This window comes from Hypanus sabinus, chromosome 26 (assembly GCF_030144855.1).
Source record: "Hypanus sabinus isolate sHypSab1 chromosome 26, sHypSab1.hap1, whole genome shotgun sequence".
Lineage (NCBI taxonomy): Eukaryota > Metazoa > Chordata > Chondrichthyes > Myliobatiformes > Dasyatidae > Hypanus > Hypanus sabinus.
In genome coordinates, this window is record NC_082731.1 from 32,496,882 (window position 1) to 32,519,900 (window position 23,019).

At 41.4% G+C, this 23,019-nt stretch overlaps 1 protein-coding gene across 1 annotated transcript in view; it reads right to left on the bottom strand.

The window, feature by feature from the left end:
• The window catches only part of LOC132381739 (ryanodine receptor 1-like), a 500,293-nt gene that overhangs the window by 266,657 nt on the left and 210,617 nt on the right, over positions 1–23,019 (bottom strand). Inside the window, exons 44-46 of the mRNA XM_059951310.1 lie at positions 14,029–14,164; positions 4,927–5,113; positions 3,108–3,216 (exon numbers count right to left, since the gene is read on the bottom strand). Coding sequence (XP_059807293.1) covers positions 3,108–3,216; positions 4,927–5,113; positions 14,029–14,164 — 432 coding nt within the window. The remainder of the gene's footprint in view (positions 1–3,107; positions 3,217–4,926; positions 5,114–14,028; positions 14,165–23,019) is intronic.

A 23,019-nucleotide genomic window follows, 5' to 3' on the forward strand; every position in this document is an offset into this window, starting at 1 on the left:
CTTGGCTGCAGCATGTTTCTGCTTGCTCAACCAATACTGAAACTCACCTGTGAAGATGAAGATGGTAGAACATGTGAAGGAGAGGCCTGCATACACCAGAGGACCATGAAGCATGACACTAACGACTGGTTCAGGATTAAAAGGTTGTCCCATGAGCAGAATCACATCGTATTCAAGCTTCAAGATTATTTAGACCATAAAGGCATAGGAGCAGAATTAGACCATTTGGCACATCAAGACTGCTCTGCCACTTAATCATGGATGATCCTTTTTTCCCCTCTTCAGGCTCACTTCCTGGCCTTCTACCCATAACCTTTGATGCCATGGCGTATCAAGAACCTATCAATCTCTGCCTTAAAGACACTCAACAACCTGGCCTCCATAGCTGCATGCAGTAACAAATTCCACAAATTCACACCTTCAGGCTAAAGAAATTTCTCTGCATCTCTGTTTTAAATGGATGCTCCTCTATCCTGAGGCTGTGCCCTCTTGTCCTAGACTCCTCCACCCTGGGAAACATTCTTTACACATCTATTCTGTCTAGGCCTTTCAACATTCAAAAGGTTTCAATGAGATCCCCCTTCATCCTTCTAAATTCCAGCAAGTACTGGCCCTTCAGCCATCAAACATTCCTCATATGATAATCCTTTCATTCCTGAATCATCCTTGTGAACCTCCTCACAGCCAGCAAAACTTTTCTCAGATTAGAAGCCCAAAATAGTTCACCATACTCAAGGTGGGGTCTCACCAGGGCCTTATAAAGCCTCAGCATCACATCCCTGCTCTTTTATTCCAGACCTCTTGAAATGAACGCTAACATTGCATTTGTCTTCCTCACCACCAACTCAACCTACAAGTTAACCTAAAAGAACACGAAATGCTGGCAGAACTTGGCAGGCCAGACAGCATCTATTGGAGGAGGTAATAACGACGTTTCGGGCTGAAACCCTTAATCAGGAGTGAAGTAACATGGGATGGTCAAGGGTGGATAAGAAGTGGGGGGAGGGATAAAGTAGAGAGCTGGGAAGTGATAGGCAGGAGAGAAATGGGCTAGGGGGAATGTGGAGAATTAGTGAGAGGGGAAAAAGAGAGAGAAAGAGAAATAATAGATAGAGATGAGGATAAGGGTGGGGGGCAGGGGTATCAACGGAGGTCAGTGCGTTGGATGTTCATGCTGGCAGGAAGGAGGCTACCTAGGCAGGAGATAAGGTATTGCTCCATCGACCTGTGTATGGCCTCATCTTGACGGTAGAGGAGGCCATGGACAGACATATCGGAGTGGGAGTGGTCTGTGGAATTGAAGTGTGTGGCCACAGGGAGATCCCGCCACTGCTGGAGGACTGAGCGCCGGTGTTTGGCGAAACGGTCTCTCAGTCTGCGGCGGGTCTCCCCAATGTATAAATGGCCACATCGGGAGCACCGGATACAGTATATCACCCCAGTTGACTTGCAGATGAAGTGTTGCCTCACCTGAAAGGACTATCTGGGGCCTGGGATGGTGGTGAGGGAAGAAATGTGGGGGCAGGTGTAGCACTTCTTCCGTTTGCAGGGATGAGTGCCCGGAGGGAGGTCCATGGGGAGGGATGGGGAGGATGAATGGACAAGAGAGTCACGTAGGGAGCGATCCCTGCGGAAAGCCGAGAGTTGGGGGGGAGGGGAAGATGTGGTTGGTGGTGGGATCACGTAGGAAGTTTTCTCGTTTTTTTATTTATTTCCAGCATCTGCAGAATCACTCATGTTGCCTACAAGTTAACCTTTAGGGTTTTCTGCACAAGGACTCCCAAATCCCTTTGTATCTCAGATTTTTGGATTTTCTCCTCATTTAGAAAATATCCTGCACATTTATTTCTACTGCCCAAGTGCATGACCAGGCATTTTCCAAATTGTATTTCATTTGCCATTTTCTTCCCAATTCTCCTAATCTGTCTAGGACCTTCTGCAGCCTTCCTGATTCCTCAACACTACCTGCCCCTCCACTAACCTTCATATCATCTGCAAACTTGGCAACAAAGCCATCTATTCCATCATCTAAATCATTGATATACAGTATAAAAAGAAACAGCCCCAACACTGCCCTGTGCAGAACACCACTAGTCACAGGCAGCCAAATGACATTTAATGTCTTTCTTCAGTACATAAATATAAGCGAGAATGCAATGATTATTTTTCTGGATTCGATGCATAAAAGAAATTATTATGGACATTGTTCCCGTCAGGAGAGGGGTTACAGTTTTGGCAGTATTTGCTGAAGTTCAATAACCAAAGTCATTTACTTGTTTTGGCAGAAGATCTTTTTTCTCTCTTGTTGTAAGAAAAAGAAGATGGTGATGGACTTGTCAAGCCTGCATTGCTCCCTGTTACTACTGATGGTGAGGATGTGGATGTGGGGAGGACCTACGGGAACCTGGAGGTGCACCTGGATGACAAACTTGAGTGAAATGCCGACACAAAGGCTGTGTACAAGAAGGTCATTTGGAGTGTGCTGGCCTCTCCTTCACATGTCCTACCAGTCTGCTGTTGCCAGAGCAATCTTCTATACAGTGCTGTGCTGGGGCATTGGCATCAACATCGGTGATGCCAGCAGGCTCAATAAACTGACTAGAAAGGCTGGCTCTGTTATAGGAGTCAAACTGGACACACTGGAGGCTGTGATAAAACAAAGGACCCTGTGGAGAATCCTGGCAATTCTGGACAATGTTACTCTCCCTCTGCATGCCACCTTGGCTGAACACGGAGCACTTTTAGTAACAGACAAGACAACCATGCTGCTCCAAAGACCACCATTTGAGGCCATCAGGCTCTATAATGAGTCAACCTATAGCTGGGAAAGTGATGACCCCCTCCTGTTAGGCTGTTTGAGATAACTTATTTTTTATTCTTTCCACTTCTCTTCTAATATTTATATCTGTGGACTTGAATGCTACTGTGACATTGTAGGTTCCTGTGGGATCAATAAAGATTCCATCTATCTATCTAATAAATTTTAAAAATATCTGTCAAGGCTTTGATGTAAAGTTTTGTAATGTGAAATAGGAACAGGCACGTATTTATGACGACTGTTCAACTGGAAGCAGCAATTGCTTCATCAACATTAGGCAATCACTTACATGCATCTCTGGAGCACATCGGCCCAATAGATCGATCAGTGCTGAGTAGAAAGACATGATGGCATTCCCCAGGTGCACACGGTTTTCCTCATGAACTTCTTCACTAAAGCTACAAAGGATGAGAACTATGTTATTGTTCAGGATGATGTTTCACAGGAACATGAAGAGAATGGGGAGACATGGTCCACATGCAGGCTGAAGGGATTAGGTGTCATTAGTTTGGTATGACAAGAGCCTGTCGGCATGCTATACTGTTCTATTTGATTAGATATTCATTTACAATTTTTTTTTCTTCAAGAGTTAAAGTACAAAAATGATCTTACAGTTATTTGTAAGTCAAGTAGCAGGATGAGTTGGATATGGATGGGGTGGCGGTATAAAATAGTGTGAGCAAATACCTTCACTACCCACTGTGTATTACTGCTTGGTATCAATAACTTTAAAAGTGTAAAGAAACTATTCCACAAACAATATAAACACTCAGTGGCCACGAGTGTGTGTTTGTAGTCTTCAGCTGTTGTAGCCCATCCACTTCAAGGTTCAACAGGTTCACGTTCAGAGCTGACACTACTGGTGCAATGTGTGGCTATTTGAGATACTGTCGCCTTCCTCTCAGCTTGAACCAGTCTGGCTGTTCTCTGACTTCGCTCAGTAATAATGCGCTTTCGGCCACAGGCCTGACGCTCTCTGGGTGTTTTTGTTATGCACACCATTCTCAGTAAACTCTAGTGTGAAAATCCCAGGAGATCAGCAGTCTCTGAGATACTCAAACCACCCCATCTGGCACCAACAATCATTCCAGGGTCAGAGTCACTTAGATCACATTTCTTCCCCATTCTGATATTTGGTCTGAACAACAGCTGAATCTCTTAACCATGTCTGCACGCTTTTATGCATTAGGTTGCTGTCAAATGATTGGCTGATTAGATATTTGCATTAATGAACAAGTGTACTTAATGAAGTGGTCACCGAGTGTATGCATGTTTACATTCACTGATCAATTTAATCTGTTTTAAATCCTGCCCCACAATTTTTATGCTGTTTTTATTTATTTGAATGTGTCTCTTGAGTAGGTGAGGGTAATAACTGAAATCATCCCAGTCATTTTTCTGGCTCCGATGAAATTTGCGACAGGGGAAATGAAACATTCTACATTGACCATTCACCAATTAAGCAAGTATTTTCAGCAATTCTCTTGAGCACCTCATACTGAGTCATCTTCGTCCTAGATACCCGCCCTTATATTTCTATCTGTGACTACGTGTCAATTTTATTTAGACCATAAGACCATAAGTCACAGGAGCAGAATCAGGGATTTTGCCCATTGAGTCCGCTCTGCTATTCAATCATGGCTGATCTTTTTTCCCCTCCTCAGCCCCGCTCCCTGGCCTTCTCCCAGTAACCTTTGATGCTCTGTGTAGTCAAGAACTTTCTTTTTTTTCTTGTTATGGATATGCAGAGAATCGATTACCTTTCTCTTTATGATATACTATTAGATTAATACTTTGTTTGATCTTGATAATGTTTATTTTTCCTTTTATTTGAACTGTTATTGATATAGATATTTGTGATAATTCTCCTCTCATATGTACTTTTTTACTTAACTAATAAAAAGATTGATAAAGAAAGAACTTTGATCGCCTAACTCATCCAGTCTAATCAATGAGGACATTCATTAATGTCATTAATTCATTCTACATTAATCCACTTGGTCCTAACTCTCTATGCCTAAGCAATTCAAGTGCTCATTGAGACGCCCCTTAATGATGTTACTGACCCAGGAGCACATCACACCCGTTATTTAACATTGTTTTCTTACTATTCCCGTCTACGGTCTTTCTTGACTGTTGGTCCATCACGGGCAGGATCCTCAGAAATCTTGATGGCATCCTCAATAGCTCCTAGTAAACCACTACCACCTTCACCCCGTAGGGCTGGCCCGAAGCACTCGGGGCGACGGATCAGCAAGCGCACCACAACGTTGGCATTTTCTTCAACACTTTCACCTAAGATCACAAAACAAACACCCTGAAGGCAAAGGATTTTTACAGGCGCCATATGGTTTGGAAAGGGAAGTCTTTAATTACACTCTATGTTTACAGAGTAAGACATGCTGATGTTCTGATTTCCAGTGCAGAACAGATTTCCTTTTTATCATGAAATATATTTCCAACCATTGTCATGGCTATGCCCCTGACTGAGGCATCACGGGAGGACACGGAACATTGGGAGCAGCAGGTTAGCTGCCGTGCGCTGTGTGTCCAGAGAGCTGAACCCTCCCGGGGCTGATTCTCTGGTCACAGAGCTCAGAAAAAGCGATGCAACAGACTTTTAACATCGTAAATCAGCGAGTTGTTTGTTATGTCTCCCCTCTCGCTGTGAAACTGGGACATCTCTTTTTCCCTTATTAGGGCGAGAGAGCCTGTGGTATCGTTGAATTACTGGATGAACGAGTAGTCTTTGGGGTACTGCAAGTCTGTGTCTTTATTGATGCTTTGCTGCCCGCTTGAGTGTTTGGTGGGGGGGGAGGGCGATGCCTGTTTTGCTAGTGGGGGAGCGGGGGGTCGTTGTCTTGCTGCCGTTTGTGTGTGGGAGGGGGCAGTGGGGTGGGGGGCTTTGGGGTTCTAACGTTTAACTGTCATTCCTTCTTTGGGGCACTCCTCTGTTTTTGTGGATGTTTGTGAAGAAAAAGAATTTCAGGATGTACATTTCTCTGACATTAACTGTACCTATTGAAATCTATTGCAGCTTCTTATTGAGTCTTGTGAGCCAATCTTAAGTTCCAGAGCTATACTAATCTGTCTGGGCAGAGGATGACATGATGATAAGATGTTAAACTGAGGGCCTGGTCTGCTCTCTGAAGTAGCTGTAATCTATCCCATTGCTGGGGGAGTTCCTTAGCAATATTTACTCTTCAGCTGATTAATTCTAAATCAAATTATTAGCTTCATCCCACCCCCTCCGGACTTCTCCTATCATTTCGCATTTCCCCCCCCCCCACTACTTTCAAATCTCTTAGTATCTCTCCTTTCAGTTAGTCCTGCCGTAGGGTCTCGGCCCGAAACGTCGACAGTGCTTCTCCTTATAGATGCTGCCTGGTCTGCTGTGTTCCACCAGCATTTTGTGTGTGTTGTTTGAATTTCCAGCATCTGCAGATTTCCTTGTGTTTGCTTAATACAACAATGTTTGTTTGATCTTACTGTGCACAAGTGAGATTTCACATTTCCTAATACAGTGATTACCCCATTTCAATTTATAGATACTTGCTGGTTGAAGCCCAGACTGCTTCAGATAAACTAAGCATTCTAGGGTATGAATTCCTACACCTAATGGCCAATTCAAAGACAGAGAGTCAGAATCACAGAGCTATACATCTCTATAACAAAGGGCCCAACTTTGCATACTGACTATGACGCCTGTATTCTTCTACTCTTTTCCTACAAGCACTCTCAGGAATGTTGTACCGCACCTTGAAGCAGGTGCTGATCAGCCAATGTCTAAGAGAGAGCTTTCAGATCAACCCTCAAACTCCTCTTCTCCAGTGAGAACAACCCCAATCTAATTCAACAAACACCAGGAAATCTGCAGATGCTGGAAATCCAGGCAACACACACAGACCACCCCACTACTCTCTGCGTCCAGCACACGATTCTGCTATCCACAACAGGATCCCATCACCAAGCACACCTTTCCCATACTGCAACACCCTCCCCCCACTTTCTGCAGGGATCGCTCCCTAAGCGACTCCCTTGTCCATTCGTTCCTCCCCACTGGTCTCCCTTCTGGTACTTATCCATGCAAATGGAACCTGCCCCTATACCTCTTCCCTCACTACCATTCAGGACCCCAAACAGTCATTCCAGGTGAGTTGACACTTCACCTGTGAGTCTTTTGGGGTCATCTATTGTATCCAGTGCTTCTGGTGTGGCCTCCTGTGTGTATAGGTGAGACCCAACATAGACTGGGAGACCGCTTCATGGAGCATTTACGCTCTGTCACCAGAAAAAGCCGGACCTCCTAGTGTCCACACATCTCAATTCTACTTCCCATTCCCATTCCAGCATGTCAGTCCATGGCCTCCTCTACTGCCGTGATGAGGCCACACTCAGGTTGGAGGAGCAACATCTAATATTCCTTCTGAGTAGCCTGCAACCTGATGGTATGAACATCGATTCCTCAAACTTCCGGTTAGTCCCCTTCACCATTCCCCATTTCCCTCTCTCACTTTATCTCCTTACCTGCCCAACACCTCCCTCTGGTGCTCCTCCCCCTTTCCTTTCTTCCACAGTTTACTATCCTCTCCTATCAGATTCTCCCTTCTCCAGCCCTTTATCTCATTCACCCATCGACTTCCCAGCTCTTTGTTTCACCCATTATTTACCACTTTGTACTTCTTCCTCCCTTCCCCCGCCTTCTTGCTCTGAGTCCTCATCTTTTTTCCAGTTCCGATGAAGGGTCCTGGCCCGAAACATTGACTATTTACTCTTTTCCATAGATGCTGCCTGGCTTGCCGAGTTCCTTCACCATTCTGTGTGTGTTGCCAGTCTAATTCAATCTTGTCTTACAACTAAGGCCACCCACGTCAGGCAACATTCCAATAAATCTCTTATGCACTCTTTCTAATGCTACCACATCCTTCTTGCAATTTTTGTGTTTTTTCTGTGATCACGCAATTCGAGCATGCTGTTCTCCTAAGGGGTTGTCTATTTGTGGGTCTTCAGGTAGCTATAGAGTTTGAACTGGAATTCAGGGATATGTGTCTGGAGAGAGATTAATCGGGTGGGACAAATGATCAAGGGAATCGTGGAGGGAATGATCCATACGGAAAATCGGGGTGTGGGGTTAGTGGTAGGATTCCTTGGGAGATGATGGAAGCTGCAGAGGATAACGTGTTGGATCTGAGGCTGATGGGGTGGTAGGTAAGGACAAGAGGGCCTCTTTTGCTATTAAGATGGTGGGAAGATGGGGTCAGTGCAGGTGTATACGAAATGGAAGAGATGTGGGTGAGGGTAGTATCAATAGTAGAGGGAGGGAGACTCTGTTCTTTAAAGAAGGAGGACATCATATGGTGCATTGTCATTCATCAGTCGTTGCATTGAGTTTAGAGCCAACAGGTAATGTTGCAGCAATATAGGACCCTGGACAGACCCCACTTGGAGTACTGTGCTCAGTTCTGGACGCCTCACTATAGGAAGGTTGTGGAAACCATAGAAAGGGTTCTGAGCAGATTTACAAGGATGTTGCCTGCATTCGGGAGCATACCTTCTGAGAACAGGTTGAGGGAACTCGGCTTTTTTTCCTTGAAGCGACGGAGGATGAGAGGTGACCTGATAGAGGTGTATAAGATGATGAGGGGCATTGATCGTGTGCATAGTCAGAGGCTTTTTCCCAGGGCTGGAATGACTAGTATGAGAGGGAACAGGTTTAAGGTGCTTGGAAGAAGGTACAGAGGAGATGACAGGGGTGAGTTTTTTACACAGAAAGTGGTGAATATGTGGAATGGGCTGCCGGTGATGGTGGTGGAGGTGGATACAATAGGGTCTTTTAAAAGACTCTTGGATGGGTACATGGAGCTTAGAAAAATAGAGGGCTTTGGGTAACTCTAGATACTTTCCATGATAAGGACATGTTCGGCACATCTTTGTGGGCTGAAGGGCCTGTATTGTGATGTAGGTTTTCTTTGTTTCTGCCTCTGATGTCCTGGAATGGAAAACCATGTCCTGAGGACAAATGCGGCAGAAATGAAGAAACTGAGCAAAGAGAATAGCATTTTTACAGGAGATAGGGTGGGAAAATTTAAACAATATATGTAAGCTTTATGGAGCGGTAACACAATATTTGTTATAATGAGGAAACGGTTTTTAAACCTTAGTGGCCTGTTGCCTTCATTTGTTGATCTTACTTAAATGTCATTAACTTAGAGGTGAAGGGGGGGGGGGGGGGGGTCACGTGATGACGGGATCGAGATGTGGAAATCCAGCTCTCCCGTAAAAACTAGTAAAATAAGGTTTAAGTGAAGAAGAGTTAATAAATACTTTCTAAAAACTACTTATAAACAACCTAGGACTATCTTTAGATATGTCTCCTAAACAGAAACAGAAGAGAACTACACGAGTTGGCAAAGAAAGAGGCCCGACCATTATGATGGAGCCTTGTACTCAAGTTGGATCTCTTCCCGGCGAAGTACATGTCACCCTCGACGATGCAGAACAAGGAAGTGCGGCAGCATCAATGGTCTCTACGAAGAAACAGCAGGAACTGCACATGCATGAAGAAACGGGTATGTGCAAACAAAACTACAAGTTCCAGCTGCAACTGAAAGTGAAAGTGAACCGGAAGTAGAATCAGACTCTCTGGAAAACACAGATGAGGATATAGATGAAGGAGAAGAAGAACAGGAAGAAATTAAAGGTGGAAGACTTTCTGGAGACATAAGAAAAGCCCTGATACAAATAATGCATGAATTAAAAGCATTAAAAGTAATAAAAACAGATATTAAAAATATGAAGATTACACTTGATAAGGTGGTGAAAAAACAAAAGAAAACAGATAAGAAAGTTGAAAAATTGGAAGAAAAAACGGGAGACACCGCTGAAAGAGTGGACAAGATGGAAGATAATATCCTTGCCTGGACATCAGAAAGAAAATGGTTGTTGGAAAAAGTAGATGTGCTTGAAAATTTTAGCAGATGAAACAATATTAAGATTGTTGGTCTTAAAGAAGGTATAGAGGGAGAAGATCCAATAAAATTCTTTCAAAAATGGATCCTGGAAATCTTGGAATTGGAAGAGAGAAGTCAGGTAATTGAAATCGAAAGGCCTCATAGAGGTTTAAGACCAAAGCCCCAACAAGATCAAAATCCATGATCAATCTTGATAAAATGCTTAAGATATCAAGATAAAGAAAAGATCCTGAAGGCAGCTGCTCAAGGTGCCAGAAAGAGAAATGGGCCATTGATGATAGAAGGGAAAAGAGTTCTTTTCTATCCTGATATAAGATACGACCTTTTGAAGAGGAGGAAGGAATTGAAAAAAATCTTACGGGAAAAGGGTTATAAATTTATACTGAGCTACCCAGATGATGAAGAAAGAAGATTTTTTACTGATCATCGGAAAATGGAGGAGTTTGTACAAGAACTTCCTAATATTCGTGAGACGTGGTAAAGAATTATGGAAGTGAAATGGATTAAAGATGAAGACTGAGATAGGGATCAGATTTGATGTATATTTAAGAGTAGAGAAATATACAAATATACTTTAAGTATATGATAGAAGGGGAGAAAGGTAAAAAAAATTGAGGAATATTAATTGGGAATAGAGATATTAATTTTTTTTCTTCACTTATATATATCATTTCTTTTTGTTACGGGGAGCTGGAGGAGCTTCTGATCAATTGCTGCGGGATTGTCATGTGTAATCATGGCGATTGCCATGACCCGTAAAACGGAGGGGGGTAATGTTGTGTTTCTATTCATTCACAACATTAGTGGAGGGGGGTATTTTGTTATCTTTTTCTTTACTATCTATCGTTCTTCTATTTTTCTTTTTTTGCCTGGATGATTGGGGGGGAGACACATAGCAACATGAAGAATTTTAAAGAGATTCCCCAAGGTATTATGAAATGACTAATTTACTCAATTTTTAAAGTTTTAATGTTAATGGGCTTAATGGACCGGTGAAAAGAAAAAGAGTTTTAACATATATTAAGAAAATGAAAGTAGGTGTAGCTTTTTTGCAGGAAACACATTTAACAGAGATAGAACATCAGAAATTAAAGAGAGATTGGGTTGGAAGTGTTATTGCAGCTTCATTTAAATCAAAGACGAGGGGAGTTGCAATTTTGGTTAATAAAACCTTACCAATTAAAATACAAAATGTACTAATTGATTCTGCGGGGAGATATGTGATTATACATTGTCAAATCTTTTCGGAATTATGGACTCTTATGAATATTTATGCACCAAATGAAAATGATGAAAATTCATACAAGAAGCTTTTTTGAATTTGGCCAACATCCACCATAAAATATTAATAGGTGGAGACTTTAACTTTTGTCTAGACCCAGTTCTAGATAGGTCAACTAAGATTGTTACAAAATCAAAAGTAATAAAGCTAACTTTATCATTGATGAAAGACTTAAATTTGATTGATATATGGAGAAGAATTAATCCAAGAGAAAGAGATTATTCATTTTATTCAAATAGACCTAAAACTTATTCAAGGATTGATTTTTTCCTATTATCAATGAATATTCAGGATAGAGTGAAAAGTGTGGAATTTAAAGCGAGAATACTGTCAGATCATTCCCCCTCGATAATGACAATGATAATGATGGATAAGGAGGAATTAATTTACAGATGGAGATTTAATTCAATTTTATTAAAACGTCAAGATTTTTGTGATTTTATGGAAAAACAGATCCAATTTTTTTTTGAATACAAACTCACATTCAGTTGAAGATAAATTTATATTATGGGAAGCGATGAAAGCATATTTGAGGGGCCAGATAATAAGTTATACTTCTAAAATTAAGAAGGAATATATGGTAGAAATAGATCAATTAGAAAAAGAGATTACAAAATTAGAAAAAGAATCTCAAAGATATATGACAGAAGAAAAATGAAGACAACTTGTCAATAAGAAGTTACAATATAATACGCTCCAGACATACCGAACAGAAAAAGCAATTATGAGAACTAAACAGAGATATTATGAATTATGTGAAATATCACACAAGATTCTTGCTTGGCAGCTGAAAACAGAACAGGCTTCCAAAATAATAAATGGAATTAGAACAAGTGCAAATAAAATTACTTATAAACCTTTAGAAATTAATGAAACCTTTATAATTTTTTTATTCTGAATTATATCAATCAGAATCACAAAATGAGGTTGCTGAGATAGAATTTTTTTTTATCACAAATAACTCTTCCAAAATTGAATTCGGAAGAACAGAAGAGATTAGATATGCCCTTTACATTAAAAGAGGTTGAAGAAGCTCTAGGATCACTCCAGAGTAATAAATCTCCAGGAGAAGACGGTTTTCGGCCTGAATTTTATAAAAAATTTAAAGATTTATTAATCCCTCCCCTTATGGAGTTAATATATCAAGCAGAAAGAACACATAAACTTCCACAATCTTTTTCGACAGCGATCTTAATAGTATTGCCAAAAAAAGATAGAGATCCTTTTAAACCAACATCATATAGGCCTTCTCTGTGTTGAATATGGATTATAAAATAATAGCAAAATTTTTATCTAATAGATTATCTAAATATTTACCAAAATTAATACATATGGATCAAACAGGCTTTATTAAAAATAGACAATCGGCAGATAATGTAACTCGGTTACTTAGCATAATTCATTTGGCACAAAAGAAGGAGGAAATGAGTGTGGCAGTTGCTTTGGATGCAGAAAAAACATTTGATAGATTGGAATGGGACCTTTTATTCAAGGTATTGGAAAAATATGGGTTAGGAAAATCTTTTATAAACTGGATTAAAACCTTAAATACTAGTCCCAAAGCTAAAGTAGTGACAAATGGTCAAATTTCAACATCATTCTAGTTAACAAGGTCAACTAGACAAGGCTGTCCATTATCACCTGCCCTATTCGTATTGGCGATAGAACCATTTGCTGAATTAATTAGAACCGATTCAGATATTATGGGCTTCAGAGTTAACAAGGAGGAATATAAGATTAATTTATTTGCTGATGATGTTCTGATTTATCTAACAACCCCATTGCATTAGTTGCATAAACTATCTTTTAGATTGGAAGAATATGGGAAAATATCAGGGTATAAAGTAAACTGGGATAAAAGTGAAATTTTACCCCTTACTAAAGGAGATTATAGTCAATGTCGATTAGTAACTCAATTTAGATGGCCGATAAATGGTATAAAATATTTAGGTATAAGAGTCGATAACGATATAAAGAATTTATATAAATTAAATTATTTGCCATTATTGAAAAAAATTCAAGAGGATCTTGATAAATGGATGATGTTACCAATAACATTAATAGGTAGAGCTAATGCTGTAAAAATGAATCTATTTCCTAGATTACAATATTTATTCCAAACGTTACCAATACAACTGCCGCAAAAGTTTTTTCAAGAGTTGAATAAATGTGTGAGGAAGTTTCTTTGGAAAGGTAAGATGTCAAGAATATCGTTGGAAAAATTGACATGTAAATTTGATCTAGGAGGGTTACAACTCCCAAATTTTAAGAATTATTATAAAGCAAATCAACTAGAATAGAGTTAGATAAGATAGGAGAAAAATGGGAAACTGATTTGAATATTAAAATTGATGAAACAAGTTGGTCAAGACTATGCCTTGACAGTATGACAAATACAATAAATGTCCAACTTAGATTAGTACAATACAATTTTTTACATCAATTATATATTACACCACAAAAAATAAATAGATTAATCCCAAATTTATCTGACCAATGTTTTTGATGTAATCAAGAAATTGGTACTTTTTTACACTCTACTTGGTCTTGTTTTAAAACTCAACCTTTTTGGATAAATTTAAGACTTTTACTGGAACAAATGATTGGAATACAACCTCCACATAACCCAGTATTATTTTTATTAGGCGACATTGAAGGGATAATACCGAAACCTAAATTGAATAAATATCAGAAAAAAATTATAAAAAATGCATTGGCAGTAGCCAAAAAAGCTATTGCAGTTACTTGGAAATCAGATTCATATTTAACTATGGACCACTTTAATCTTATAATCTTATAGTATGTTGGTAAGTGTCACATTTTATATCCAATTCTTTAATTAATGAAGTTTGTGATACGTACAAACTTTAGGGCCCAATGAATCCTGATTCTACAAACATATTACTAAAACTTGCTTATTGAACTTTCATTTACATTTGTCAATTTGATCTACTTACCATTGACAAATACAGCAAAACGGAGAAAATCCAGGTAGCGTTCTCCTCCAACAGGATTCCACCCAGTATCAGGGTATCCCTTTGCCAGAAGCATAGGGCAGCTTTGCAGTCCACATCCTGCCAGGTAGGTTACCACCTAATATTGGAAATAAATGGAGAAATGCAGAAGAGAATAAATTTTCAAGCTAGTTACCTCATTCTCACTGAAAAATTATTCTTCTTTGGGATGACATGATCTTCCAAATTAGTCCCAGAAACTCCTCCCACTGCTACTAGAGTCCCCTTCCAATTAACTTTGGCCAATTCCTTTCCCATGCCCCTGAACTACAATACCAATCCATCCAAATTTAGCCATTCCCTCTGAAACTGCAGAGGGAATTCTATAATATTTTAATCACTGCCTCATATGGGTTCCTTTACCTTAAACACCCGAAACACATCTGATTCATTGCACGACACTAAATCCACTGTTATCTTTTCTCTAGTAGGCTCAAACACAAGCTGCTTTAAAAAGTCATTTCGCAGGCATTCTACAAAATCCTTCACTTAGGATCCAGTGCCAACCAGAATTTCCCAGTCTATCTGCATATTGAAGTCCACCATGACCACTGTAACACTGTCCTTCTTACATGCCTTTTCTATCTCCTGTTGTAATTTGTACCTAACATCCTGGCCTATATATAACTCCGATCAGGTCTTCAACTTTACCCACAAGGGTTCATCATATTCTGATCCTCTGCTACTTTTTGCTAAAGATTTGATTCAATCTTTTTCCAACAAGCCACCTTCTTTGCCCACCTGACTTTCTTTTCAATAAGATGTCTAGCCCCCCCAAAACGTGATCTGCTTTGTCACTACTCCGTGATGCCCACAACATTGCACCTGCCAATTTCTAACTGCACTATAAGCTCATCTACCTTGTTCTGTATACAGTGTACCCTCAAATATAACACCTTCAGTGTTGCATTCTCCACTCTCCTTCTAAAATTTGTCTCCATGTTGCCCAAAGTTAAATTCTTATCCCTTTATGAACTTCCATCTTATTTATTGTCCTGGAGACTTCAGTAATCTTTCCCTTTCACTTTATCCGTACTTTTCCAAACTGCTGAACCAACCCTATACCCCGAATAGTTTAATTACATAACACAAGCTTTTATCCAAAGCTTGAGTTATGTAATTCTCCCCGACACTTTTCATGTCCTGATTAATCAAGAACCTATCAACCTCCACTTTAAATATAGTCAGTGACTTGCTCTGCATGGCTGTCTAGCCAACTTGTGGCTAAAGAAAAATTTCTATGTCTCTGTTCTAATGGATGCCCCTCAATTCTGAGGCTGTGCCCTCTGTTCCTAGACTCTCCTACGATAGGAAAGATGCTCTCAACATCCACTCTATCTAGGCCTTTCAATATTCAATGTTTCAATGAGATCCCCTTCATCCTTCTAAACTGCAGCAACTACAGGCCAAGAGCTACCAAATGCTCCTCATCCCATCAATTCTTTCATCCAAATCATTGACATATAACATGAAAAGAAGTGGTCCCAACACAGACCCTTGTGGAACACTACGAGTTACCAGCAGCCAACCAGAAAAGATCCCCTTTACTTCCACTCTTTGCCTTCTGCCAGTCAGCCAATCTTTTATTCATGCTAGTGGCTTTCTTGCTAAGCAGCTTCATGTGCGGCACCTTGTCAAAGGCCTTCTGAAAATCCAAATAAACAACATCCACTGAATCTCTTTTTTTCTATCCTGTCTGTTATGCTGACTTTATCCTGATAAACCATGCTGACTTTATCCTGTTTTATCATGTGCCTCCAAGTACCTTGAAAATCCTTCATAGTGGATTCTAACATCTTCCCAACCACTGAAGTCAAGCTAATTGGCTTCTAATTTCCTTTCTTCTGCCACCCTCCTTTCTTAAACATTGCTATTACATTTGTAATTTTCCAGTTTTCTGGAACCATTCCAAAATCTAGGGATTCTTGAAGGATTATTAGTAATGCCTTCACAATCTCCTCAGATACCTCTTTCAGAGCCCTGGGGTGTAGTTCATATGGTCCAGCTGACTCATTTACCTTCAGATTTTACAACATCCCATGCAACTCCTCCTAAGTAAAGCAATAACACACATTTCTGCCCCCTGACACTTCTGCACTTCTGGCATTCTGCTAGTGTCTTCCACTGTGAAGACTGGTGCAAAAACTTGTTAAGCTTGTCTGCCATTTCTTTGTTCCCCCATAACTACCTACCCAGCATCATTTTCCAGCGGTCCGATATCCATTCTCATCTCTCTTTTACTCCTTATACATGAAGTTGCAGAACCTGGGCCTCCGTACCTCCCTCTGTAATTGGATCCTCGACTTCCAAACCGGAAGACCACAATCTGTCCGCAGCGGTGATAACATATCCTCTTCGCTGATGGTCAACACTGGTGCACCTCAGGGTTGTGTGCTTAGCCCACTGCTCTACTCTCTGTATACACATGACTGTGCGGCTAGGCATAGCTCAAATACCATTTATAAATTTGCTGACGATACAACCATTGTTGGTAGAATCTCAGGTGGAGACAAGAGGACGTACAGGAGTGAGATATGCCAACTAGTGGAATGGTGCTGCAGCAAAAACCTGGCACTCAACGTCAGTAAGATGAAAGAGCTGATTGGGGACTTCAGGAAGGGTAAGATCAGAAGAGGGTAAGGAAGAGAGATCAGAAGTGGAGAGAGTGAGCAGCTTCAAGTTCCTGGGTGTCAAGATCCCTGAGGATCTAACCTGGTCCTAGCATAATAAAGTGGCTACACTTTATTAGGAGTTTGAAGAGATTTGACATGTCAATAAATACACTCAAAAACTTCTGTAGTTGTACTGTGGAGAGCATTCTGACAGGCTGCATCACTGTCTGGTATTGAGGGGCTACTGCACAGGACTGAAAGAAGCTGCAGAAGGTTGTAAATCTAGTTAGCTCCATCTTGAGTACTAGCCTACAAAGTACCCAGGACATCTTTAGGGAGCGGTGTCTCAGAAAGGCAACGTCCATTATTAAGGTCATCCAGCACCCAGGGCATGCCCTTTTCTCACTGTTACCATCAGGTAGGACACACAGAAGCCTGAAGGCACACACTCAGCGATTCAGGAACATCTTCCCCTCTGCCATCTGATTCCTAAATGGTCTTTGAAGATTTGGACACTACCTCACTTTTTTTTAATATACAGTATTTCTGTTTTTGCACATTTTTAATAATCTATTCAACATATGTAATTGACTTGTTTATTTATTGTTATATTTTATTTTATTTATTATTTTTTTTCTCTCTCTGCTATAGTATGTATTGCATTGAACTGCTGCTACTAAGTTAACAAATTTCATGTCACATGCCGATGATAATAAACCTGATTCTGATTCTGAAAAACTTCTGATATCCTCTTTATATTATTGGCAGCTCACCTTCATACTTCATCTCTTCTCTCGTTATGGCTTTTTCAGTTGGTCTTTTAAAAGCTTCCCAATCCTCTAACTTTCCTCTAATTTTTGCAATATTATGTTTTGTTTTATTTTGTTTTATCTATCTATTTATTTGGGTCATCTCAGTTGCACCATGCTGCAACCCCCCGATTTAACCCTTGCCTAATCGCAGGACAATTTACAATGACCAATTAACCTAACAACTGGCACGGCTTTGGACTGTGAGAGGAAAGTACAACATGCAGAGGCTACCCACGTGGTTACAGGGAGAACATACAAACTCCTTAAAGTCAGCCAATGCTGGCACTGCAAAGCATTGAGCTACCTACTACACTATCCATAGTACGCCTTTTTTTGGTTTTATGCTGTCTTTAACTTCCCTTGTCAGCCAACGTTGCCTTATCCTCCCTGTAGACTACTTCTTCATCTTTGGGCTGTATCTTTCCTGTGCCTTCTAATTCTCCCCCAAGAAATGCCTGCCCTTGCTGTACTGCTAGTATCCCTTTCCAATCAACTTCGGCCAGCTCCTCTCTCATGCCTCTGCACTTGCCTTTACACCACTGTAGTGCTGATATATCCGATTTTCTCTTCTCCCTCTCAAGCTGCAGGGTGAATTCTATCATATTATGATCACTGCTTCCTAAGGGTTCCTTTAATTTAAATTTCCTAATCATATCTAAGTCATTATCTAACATCCAATGGATGTTAGGTTTTTCCTACCTATGTCATTGGAACCAGTTGTTCACCCTTGCCCTTTAGAATGTTGTGGACCCAATCCGAGATATCCCTGACCTTGACACCTTAGAGGTAACATACCATCTGGGTGTGTCCCCCACGTCCGCAGAACTTGCTTTCTGCTCCTATAATTATGGAATCCCCTGTCACTACTGCACTCTTCTTGCCCTCCCTCGCTTCTGAACCACAGAGGCAGGCTCAGTGCCAGAGACCTGGTCACTGTGGTTCCCCCGGAAGGTCATTCCCACCCCCCACAACAGTATCCGGTGTTGTATACTTATTATTGAGGAGTATGGCCGCAGAGGAACTCTCACTTCCTCTCTCCTGACAGTCACACGGGTACCTTTCTCCTGCAACTTAAGGGCGACTACATCCCTGTAGCTCCTACCTATCACCTCCTCATTTTCCAGTATAAGCCGAAGGTCATCCAGCTGCAGCTCCAGTTCCTTAACTGTTTGGTATTTACAGTCTCCCTCATGTGAACGCTCAGCCTGCACAACGGGTGTTGGTTAATATCATTTATGATTTGGAAAACAAATTTCTCAATACTGTCATTTAATCATTGCAACATGAAACAAGATCTGCCCAAATACCACCATATGAATTAGCTGCCCTACATTAGAAGACAGAACTTTGGACCGCTTATGCACCAACATTGAAGGGCATTCCGTCATTTTTCCAGGCACCCCTTGGCAATTCTGATCAAACGCAAATTGAAACAGTCTAAACCAACCAGGACCATCAGATGTCGATGGACTCCTAAGGCTATTGGAAGGTTGCTTAGGCTGCACGGATTGGAAAGCCATGGAAGGTTGGTGTAGCAGTTTAGATGAATATGCTGACAATGTAACATCCTACATATCTTTCTGTGAAGATATGTGTCTTCCTAAAAAGATCATTGTGGGGTATAACAACGACACCAAGGAGTTGAGGACTTTCAGATCTGCAAAGGGTGATGCCTACAGGTCTGGAAACTGAGAGGAATAAAGCACTGCAAAATGGCGAAAGCCATTTACAAGGATTGGCGAGAAAGAGACTTTAACAACATTAGCCAGGCAGTCTGGAGTTCCCTGCAAGGTCTTACCAACTTCAAACAGAAGTGGTACCAAGTTTCTCCCCCCACCCCACTGCCAACACCTTGGCCAATCAGCGTAATCAGTTTTATTGCTGATTTGATAAAAACATCAACATCTATCTCTTCTCACTTCCTTTGACCGTGATATGCTGAGCTCCTACCACCTTCCTTTCACAACCACTCCCCTTCACCATCCCCCCTTCACCCCAACCACATTCACCTTCTTCAGCCTCCTCCCCCTCTTACCCTTCCTTCCATCCCACCCTATACTTTCTGTGAATCAAGAAGACATTTGCAAACTGTTTGGGAAAACACAACATTAGGAAAGCTGCAGGCTCTGATGGTGTCTCAGCTGGTACTCTAAGGCACTATGTGGAGTAGCTAGCACTTGTCTTCTCTGAGGTTTTTAATAATTCCCCACAATTATGCAGTGTTCTGGACTCTAAGTTTCTACTTCATTCCAGTTCCCAAGAAAGACAAGATCACTGGACTTAATGATTATAGGCCAGTCACTCTGAATTTAGTAGTTATGAAAACCTTTGTCTTTGGTGACTTATCTTAATTCCGTCACTGATCTTCTTCTTGACCTGCTACAGCTTGCTTGAGCAAATCACTCAGTTGAGGATACCGTTTTTTTTAACAGTTAACTTGTGCCTTCATTACAGTCTTTAACCTTTGAACTCCCCAACACCTACCTGATGATCTTGTTTGTGAATTTTAGCTCTGGCTTCGACACTATTGTTCTGGAATTGCTCCACAGTAAGCTGACCCAGCTAGCTGTATCTTACAGTATCTGTCAATGGATTACCAACTTCATGACAGGAAGTAAACAGTACGCAAGGCTAGGCTCCTACTCGTTCAATCCCCTTTCTTTTCACCCCTTTCTTTCACTTTATACGAATGACAGCACCTCCACAGACAAATCCATTAAAATCCTAAAGTTTGTGGATGATACGGGTGCAGTTAGTCTCATCTGTAATAATGATGTGACCTGCTTCTGAAGGGAGGTAGACTGTTCTATAGCATGGTGTGGAGCTTAATGCTATCAAGACAGTGGAAATGAGGATTGACTTTCACCGACAAGACCCTACCTGCAACCCCCCCCACCCCCGGAAATGAATGGTCAGACCGAGTTTGTGGTTGAGTCATTCAAATTCCTGGGTCTACCATTGAAGCGGGTCTAGCACTTTACGCTCACACCCAGGAAAGCCCAGCAGAAATTGCTCTTCCTACACCAGCTTAGGAAACGTCACATCTCAGGTCACACCCTGATGAATTTTTACTCAGCCAGCATTGGGAGTGTTGTGACCACCTCTATCACCGTTTCGCTCCCTGCTGCCTCCACTCTCTCTGTCCAGGTTGCAGAGAGCGTCCACTCACTGGCTGTCAGCTGCCAACATCAAAAGCCCTGTCCATCACCAGAGTGAAGAAAGGAGCTTGAAAAATTACTCCTGACTCCACCCACCCTAGCATTCACCTATTCACCAAAATGCCATCAGCGGGACACTACAAGACCATCACCACAGGCACTACAAGTCAAATCACTTTTATTTCGACTATAACTGCTGGTACAGTACATAGTAAAAATGAGACAACGTTTTTCAGGACCATGGTGTTACATGACACAGTACAATAACTAGACTGAACTTTGTAAAAAAACAACACGGAGAAAGCTACACTAGACTACAGACCTACCCAGGACTACATAAAGTACACAAAAACAGTGCAGGCATTACAATAAATAATAAACAGGACAATAGGGCAAGGTGTCAGTTTAGGCTCTGAGTATTGGGGAGTCTGATAGCTTGGGGGAAGAAACTGTTACAGAGTCTGGTCGTGAGAGCCCGAATGCTTCAGAGCCTTTTCCCAGACGGCAGGAGGGAGAAGAGATTGTATGAGGGGTGCATGGGGTCCTTCATAATGCTGTTTCCTTTGCAGGTGCAGCGTGTGGTGTCAATGTCTGTAATGGCGGGAAGAGAGAGCCCCGATGATCTTCTCAGCTGACATCACCATCCGCTGCAGGGTCTTGCGATCCGAGATGGTGCAATTTCCGAACCAGGCAGTGATGCAGCTGCTCAGGATGCTCTCAATACAATGTGATGAGGATGGGGATGAGGATGGGGGGTGGGAGATGGAGTTTCCTCAGCCTTCGTAGAAAGTAGAGACGCTGCTGGGCTTTCTTTTTATGGAGCTGGTGTTGAGGGACCAGGTGAGATTCTCCGTCAGGTGAACACCAAGAAATTTGGTGCTCTTTATGATCTCTACCGAGGAGCCGTCAATGTTCAGTGGGGAGTGGTCACTCTGTGCCCTCCTGAAGTCATTTCCAAAATATTCTTCCCTGTAGCTATCTATTTTCTCAACAGAACTCATTCAGATGTAATGCCCTAAATATCCCTTGACAATATCTGTTAAATGTTCTTTTCTTCTCTCCTTGTTCTGTTGATAATTACTTAGTCTGTTCATATGTTCACATTTATTTAAGTTTGATTATTGACGTTTGTGCATGTGACCGTTATGCTAATTGTCGATTGCTCAGGGCTGTTTGCACTAGTATCTTGTTGATTTTGCTAATGTGTTGTCTGTAATGGTATTGTCTTGAGCTTTATGCTTGGCACTGAAGCACAATTGATTCTGGTATGTTTCATATACTCACAATAAATTAATTCTGATTCCGATTAATAAGGAGCTGCAGCTCGATGCACCTCAGATGTAGTTATCAGGGAGACGAGGTCTCCAAGTGCTCCCTGTCTCACACAAAGAACATACCAATACCCCTGGATCTATTCTTATGTACTAGCTATGTACGAGCAGAAGAAAAAAGCTTACTAGAAACTTTCTTATTTACTTACTTAGACCCTGCATCTGTGCTTGGCCAAGCCTGTTGAGCCACTCAAATATGGCCCGCTCCAACAATAGCCACTCCGCCTACACAGCCTTTCTTTTTATTGGCCCAGAGCCAAAAGCACTGGAGCTCTTTTTAAACAACTCACAGCATCACCAACAAACAACTTCTTACGCTGATTTGCAGCCCATCGAAAAGAGCCGTGAACACCTGAGCTCTTTTTAAACTTTGTGCTGTGTCACCAACGAACAACCTCTTATGCTGATTGCAGGCCACCAAGAAAAGCCTAAGGCACCGGAGCTCTTTTTAAACCATATGCTGCATCACCAATGAGTGGCCTCTTGTACTGACTGTAGCCCGCTGATGAAGCAATCTTATTGACACTGTGCCAACTTGCATGTGGTTCGGGTAGTAATCCGGAGATTATTGACTTTTATTATTGCTTTTTAATTTAGTCCCTAGATGCTCATAATTCTCTCAGCAGAAGCTCTTTGCTTGTTTATCTACATAATTGATACCAAAATGGACCACAAAACTGGATCTTTTCCCACCCACTCCAAATTCCTCTGCAGGTCAGATGACATGAACTAAACCCAGGCACAACCTGAAGCATATAGGACCCTGAGGGGACATGACAGGGCTGATGTCAAGCTGCTTTGAGCAAGGAAACACAGTTTCAAGATAAGGGGCTAGTTATTTGAAACTGAAACATGAAGAAGCATGAAGCACAGAGGGCAATGAATCTCTGCAAATTCCTCCCCCCCCCCCCGCAGGGTTGTGGGGGCTAGATCATTAGAGGTATTTAAAGTGGCGGTAGATACATTTTTGAAAAAAATAAGGGATCAGGTCTATTGGAATCTGGAACAGAGCAGGAGTTGA